The sequence below is a fragment of the Pollicipes pollicipes genome, unplaced genomic scaffold, assembly GCF_011947565.3.
Source record: "Pollicipes pollicipes isolate AB1234 unplaced genomic scaffold, Ppol_2.1 Scaffold_5724;HRSCAF=6776_pilon_pilon_pilon, whole genome shotgun sequence".
Taxonomy (NCBI): Eukaryota; Metazoa; Arthropoda; class Thecostraca; order Pollicipedomorpha; family Pollicipedidae; genus Pollicipes; species Pollicipes pollicipes.
The window spans coordinates 1331370-1337311 of NW_023596746.1; the positions used below are offsets into that span (position 1 = coordinate 1331370).

At 66.2% G+C, this 5942-nt stretch overlaps 1 protein-coding gene across 1 annotated transcript; it reads left to right on the forward strand.

The window, feature by feature from the left end:
- The first annotated feature begins 3398 nt into the window (after positions 1–3398).
- On the forward strand, positions 3399–5280 carry LOC119102281 (protein lingerer). Its single transcript, XM_037225648.1, has 3 exons — positions 3399–3458; positions 3787–3930; positions 4660–5280. Exons 1-3 carry the CDS (start codon positions 3399–3401, stop codon positions 5278–5280), a joined length of 825 nt encoding a protein of 274 aa, XP_037081543.1.
- Positions 5281–5942: the final 662 nt, after the last annotated feature.

The window sequence follows — 5942 nt, forward strand, 5'->3', positions numbered from 1 at the left end:
CCTCGGCCCACTCACGTGCCTCGTGGGGGGCCCGGTCGGGCCCGCTGAGAGCCGTGCTCTGGGCTGCCAGATCCCGGACATGGCGGTGGAGATGCCCGCGACGCCGTCTCCTCGCTGGACGTCAAGTTCGGCGGTCTGGACTTCGGCACGGCCGCCGCCGACCCGGCCGCCTTCCCCAGCGCCGACGCCGACGCCGGCGCCACGTTCGCCGCGCGCGAGCGCAGTCCGGCGCTGGGTCAGCTGGTGTCGGCCGCCGAGCCGGCCAGGTAAGCGGGCGCCGCGCGCGCCGGTCCGGAGCGACGGCGGCGGCAGGCGCGGGCGGCGCGCGAACTGCGGACGTCGGACGGCGCCAGAAACACTCGCTCCGAGATGGCCCGCACAGCTTGCCACGCTGAGCCCACCGTGTTTTCGGATGAACTGTGCTGCCACCGTGGCCTGCGACATATGGTTATGATTCATGTGTTGAGCGCCGTCAGCTGTGCACTCCATTGGAACGAAGTGTGTTGGGGGGAGTATGCTCGTTGCGAGTGGCTTTGTAACTTAAACTAGTTACGCTGTTCGCATCACGTGGACGGAGTGCAGGGGCCATGTGGAGTTTCGGCCTGGTGCTAATTTTGGATGAGTGATTAAAGTACTGAATTGCGTCCTGGCACCCGCTGCTCCGAGTTTACCTCGGCCTGCTGGAGTCAGTCGTGCTCCCGCCGCGGCGGCTGCTGCTGTCGGACGGTCCGTGATCCGAGCCAGCGCCTGACGCCAGCCTCCGCACGGGCAGGACTCGCGGGACACAGCCTCGGCGTCGTTCTCTGGCGCCGGCGGGCGGCGGCGGCGCGACCGCCTCCTCTCCTCCTCCAGCGGCGCGCCGGGCATGTACCTGGGCTCGGCGGCGGCGCCGGAGCCGGCCAGCGCCTCCTTCGCCCAGCTGCCGACGTCGGCGGGCTCGGCGCCGGCCGGCTTCAGTCAGACGACGCCGGCGCCCGCCGCCGCCGGCTACGGCTCGGCCGAGGGCGGCGCCGCCGGCTTCTCGGCCGGTGGCGCGCTCGGCGGCCACACCGCCTACAGCAACGGCACGCTGCTGCCCGAGCGGCTCGGCGCGCCAGCCAAGACGAGCCAGTGCGTACGGCGACCGTGACGCACCGCGCCGCTGTGACGTACCGTGCGCATGACCAGCCGGTCGCTGCGTGGACATGTCCCTGTTGTTCAGCGCCAGGGATGACACGCCAAGCCTGTGTGGAGCGTCACGATTGTCCGCCACCCTCTGTGACGGTCGCGAGATGCCTCGCCCGGCGGTGAGGTCGCTGCCGGCGGCCGTGTGCCGGAGGGGACCGGTGCGCTCTCGCTCTCCCTGCCGCCGTGACGCCGCGCCGCCTGTCCGCAGTACGAGCCGGCGTCGAGCGGCGGATCGGCGCTGACGTCGGCCGTCTCGTCGACGGCGTCAGCGTCGCCGGCCGGCCTGGGCGGCTCCTCCAGCGGCGGGCGTGCTCCTCACACGGCTACCAGTACGTCCCGTCCGCTGCCCTGTGGAGGGCACTGCGGCGTGACCGCTCTCGGCACCTGCAGAGGGGTCACGCGAACACGATCGCGTCTCCGTGTGTGCGTGGGGGGGGGGGGGTGTTATGTGACGTGTCGTGTGCAGTCTCAAGCTGTGTCGGAGCCGGTGTCATTGTGCCTCGCTGGGGAGAACCGCTGCCATCAGCCCTCTCAACACGGACTTCTCGTGTAGATGGGACTGTATTAATAGCAGCATTCCTCGTAGAATGACCAGGAGAATAGAGAGATGTGATATTTCGGTTGCATGCCTTTATCGAATAAGCATCAGTGCTGTGCTGCAGCAGTATCAGTGCTGATATTCGTTTCAATAAAGGCATGTCTTCGAAATATCACATCTATCTCTCCATTTTCTTGGGTATTCTACGAGGAATGAGACTATTGGCACTCTCATCTGTGTGCGTAATGTTCCTTGCTAAGGCACTCAAAACCTTACGTGGCTTCTCGGTGCGTTGGTATCCACCTATATGGTGCAATTCATGTTCAGCTCGTGTGCGCCGTGAGTTGTTCCCGCCTGTCGTCATCTGGGCATTGCTTGGAGATGTTACCTTATCTGCCCTGTGCCTAGTCCTGTCAGTCGATGACGTCTCTTTGAAATTCCCCTCGTTTATCGTCTGTCCTGCACCGGCGAATGAACGGCCCAGTCTGGTGTTGTTCCGTCGGTCGATCTGACGGCTGTTGCCGCGTCGATCCTCTCCTCTGCCGCCTGCCCGTCTGCCTGCGGACGACTCTGCCTTGTTCCGCGCCCCTCCCTTGCCCGTCTACCTGCAGACGACTCCGCCGTGTTCCGCGCCCCTCCCCTGCCCGTCCCTGCGGACGACTCTGCCCTGTCCCGCGCCCCTCCCCTGCCCGTCTGCCTGCGGACGACTCTGCCTTGTTCCGCGCCCCTCCCTTGCCCGTCTACCTGCAGACGACTCCGCGTGTTCCGCGCCCCTCCTCTGCCCGTCTGCCTGCGGACGACTCTGCCTGTTCCGCGCCCCTCCCTGCCCGTCTACCTGCAGACGACTCCGCCGTGTTCCGCGCCCCTCCTCTGCCCGTCTGCCTGCGGACGACTCTGCCGTGTCCGCGCCCTCTCCCCTGCCCGTCTACCTGCAGACGACTCCGCCGTGTTCCGCGCCCCTCCCCTGCCCGTCTGCCTGCGGACGACTCTGCCTTGTTCCGCGCCACTCCCCTGCCTGTCTGCCTGCGGACGACTCTGCCCTGTTCCGCGCCCCTCCCTGCCCGTCTGCCTGCGGACGACTCTGCCGTGGTCCGCGCCTCTCCCCTGCCCGTCTGCCTGCGGACGACTCTGCCCTGTTCCGCACCCCTCCCCTGCCCGTCTGCCTGCGGACGACTCTGCCCTGTTCCGCGCCCCTCCCGTGCCCGTCTACCTGCGGACGATTCTGCACTGTTCCGCGCCCCTCCCTGCCCGTCTGCCTGCGGACGACTCTGCCTTGTTCCGCGCCCCTCCCCTGCCGTCTACCTGCAGACGACTCTGCCCTGTTCCGCGCCCCTCCCCTGCCCGTCTGCCTGCCGACGACTCTGCCATGGTCCGCGCCCCTCCCCTGCCCGTCTTCCTGCGGACGATTCTGCCGTGGTCCGGCCTCTCCCCTGCCCGTCTACCCGGACGACTCTGCCGTGGTCCGACCCCTCCCCTGCCCGTCTACCTGCCGACGACTCTGCCGTGGTCCGCGCCGCTCCCTGCCCGGCCGTGTCGCCGGACGGCGGTGCCGCGCGCTCCTCTCCCCGTGCCTGGTGCTGACGGCCGGCGGCCCTGCGCAGCTCGGCCGGGCGGCGTGCCGGCCGTCCCGCCGGCATTGCCCATGCAGTACTTCCTGGGCCAGACGGCGGGCATGCCGGCCTTCTAACAGTGCATGCAGCCCATCTACAACTACGAGGAGTTGCACGCTCTCCAGCAGCGGCTACCGCACATGGTGAGCGCCGGACATCGGCGGCTGCCGGCTGTGCCCTGCTGTGGACTGCCGCCGCCCGGTCCTCTGTTGTAGAACGCCGCTTGTATGTTCGTTTCTGTGTGTTATTTTTGAAGTGGTCGTTGGTTGGTGACGTCCCGAGATCTCCGTGATTCAGGGGCGCCTGCCGCGCGCACAATCGGCTCACCCTCGCGTTGCAACGTCCCACATTATCGTAAGGCGTTTCTTTGTGGGATTGCCACGTCGCTTCGACTCCGCGCCCCACGCGGACGTGACCCCACCGTGACTCGTGTGACGTCACTGCGTGACGCGGATGGGTGTGTGTGTGCAGCAGCAGCAGGCAGCGGCGGGCCAGGGTCGGGCGGACCTGCCGTCCTCGCTCGGCTCCAGCGGCTCCTACTCCCTGAACGATAACAAGTTTGGCCGGCACGACAACTCGTCCCCCGTCCAGTCGGCGCTCAGTCAGCAGCTGAAGGTGCGTGCCCCGAGGAGTGCGCGGGCAACGTGATTTTCTTTTCGCTAGCCGCCGTGGCCCGCGGACGGGCTGTTCGAAGTGAGGTCGGAACGACGTCTTTTGTTTGTCGTTGGCACAAACACGTCTCAAACAAACAACGTATCCCATGGACCCTGACTACACCGGTGCCTGCAACGGTGGAGCTACTCTGGGTGCCGGGGTCTTTCGTGGAACCCGGACCACCCAGTCCCCATTCCTGTTTGTGGTGGCGCGCGCGGTCCGCGCGGCGCCGAGGCTCGGGCGCCGACAATGGACGCGTGCACTCTGCAGCCAGTGCGCCCCGCGATGTCTGTGGTCATGGTGCGGGTCCGCTCGACCACGCGGCGCTCATGACGTCGTGTCGTATGTCTGTCAGCTGGGCGCATGCTTGGACGTCTTGCGTCGGAAAGGCAAAAGAATCTGCACTGCAAAGCTCCTCTTCGTAAATACGTGTGGGAAGCGCTATTGTTGCAAACAATCGCACTTGTGTTCCGCCAGCTGGACGAGTCGCATTGGCGCCGTGCGCACGCGCGCTAATGCTGATCAGAATGCATTGGTCTCCGGTCCTTGGATCCGTATGCAATCCATTCTTCGGTGTCGTGGTGTCACGACGTGTCAGTTTGCCGTTGCTGCCGTGTGTGTACGCACTTGCTTCCGAACGTACTCAGCGACGCCTGTTCAAAGCGAATAATCATATGCCTTTGCTTCCAGTCGCATCAGCAGCAGCAGCAACACCACCACCACCAACAGCAGCAGCAACAGCAACAACAGCAGCAACAGCAACAGCAACAGCAGCAGCAGTTCTTCAACCCGGCCGCGATCCCGCCCAACTACACGTATTTCCCATTCATGCCGCAGTACGGCATCTACACGCCCGTGCCGCCGGCGACGGCGGCGCCGGCCTCCTCGGGCGGCGGCCAGTACCAGAAGCTGGCCGGCTTCGGCGCCGGCTCCGCGTTCGGCGGCACTTACGACGGTCTGGGCGGCTCGGCCGGCGACTTCAAGGCGGGCGGCTTCGGTGGCGCCTCGCCGCACAAGGCGGCCGGCGGCGGCGCCGACCTTGGCTCCGGGTACGGCAAGGCGCAGCTGGGCGGCAAGTTCGACAACAAGGCCTACCACACGGGCACGCCGCCGCCGTTCCAGATGGCCGGCCAGGGTCAGAGCGGTGCGTACGGCCAGCACCTGTTCCTGCAGCCGATGCCGGCACAGGCGCACTCGCCGCTCGTGCACGCCGCGCACCAGGAGTCGACGCTGGGCGGCCCGACGCGCGGCGGCCCGCCGGGAAAGCCGACTGGCAAGCCCAGCTACGGCTACTCCTGGCCGGGCAACTAGCGCCGCCGCGACCGTCGGCCGCTGCCGGCGCCGCCGCGCCAGCCGACGCCGGCCCGGCTCGCCGCCCCTCTGTATATCGCTCCGCGGGCGTCCGATGCACTCCGCTCGCGAGAGCGGCGGCCCACCGGTTTCGCCCTCGTGTTTGTGAAATTCTTTTTGGTCATCGGTGTTCGTTTTAGGTATGTAGTAAGTCGCCTGAGCCAGTGTGTACATAGTGTGCTTGATAGGCCCGGCTGGGGGCGCAGTTTGCTTGGTCCGATAATCATGTGTCCGGTACAAAGGTGCTTGGGTCGCCGGGTGCCGTCAGCGGCCACGTCGCAGCCCCGTCTCGGTTGGCCGGTTCGGGCGATCGGGCGGCGCACCCTCACACCTGTGATACTGGTCTGAGCGGGGCCGGCCGGCCGCCGTCCCTCCACCTCTCGCCGTGCGTGGGTAGAACGCGCGCGCCGCGGTCCACGCGCCGCTGCAAGTTACGTGTCGCCACTACTTCTGCTTTCATATTTTGTAAAGCTTTCCCGAAGGTCGTTCTCGGTAAATACAACGCGAAATGGTTCCCGATAAGTGGTTGTGTTTGTGGGGTTCTTTGGCAGCGGTGGAAATGACTGGAATGCTTTGAAACTGTGGCCCGGGTGGTTTGATCTCCAATTCCCACCCCATATCTC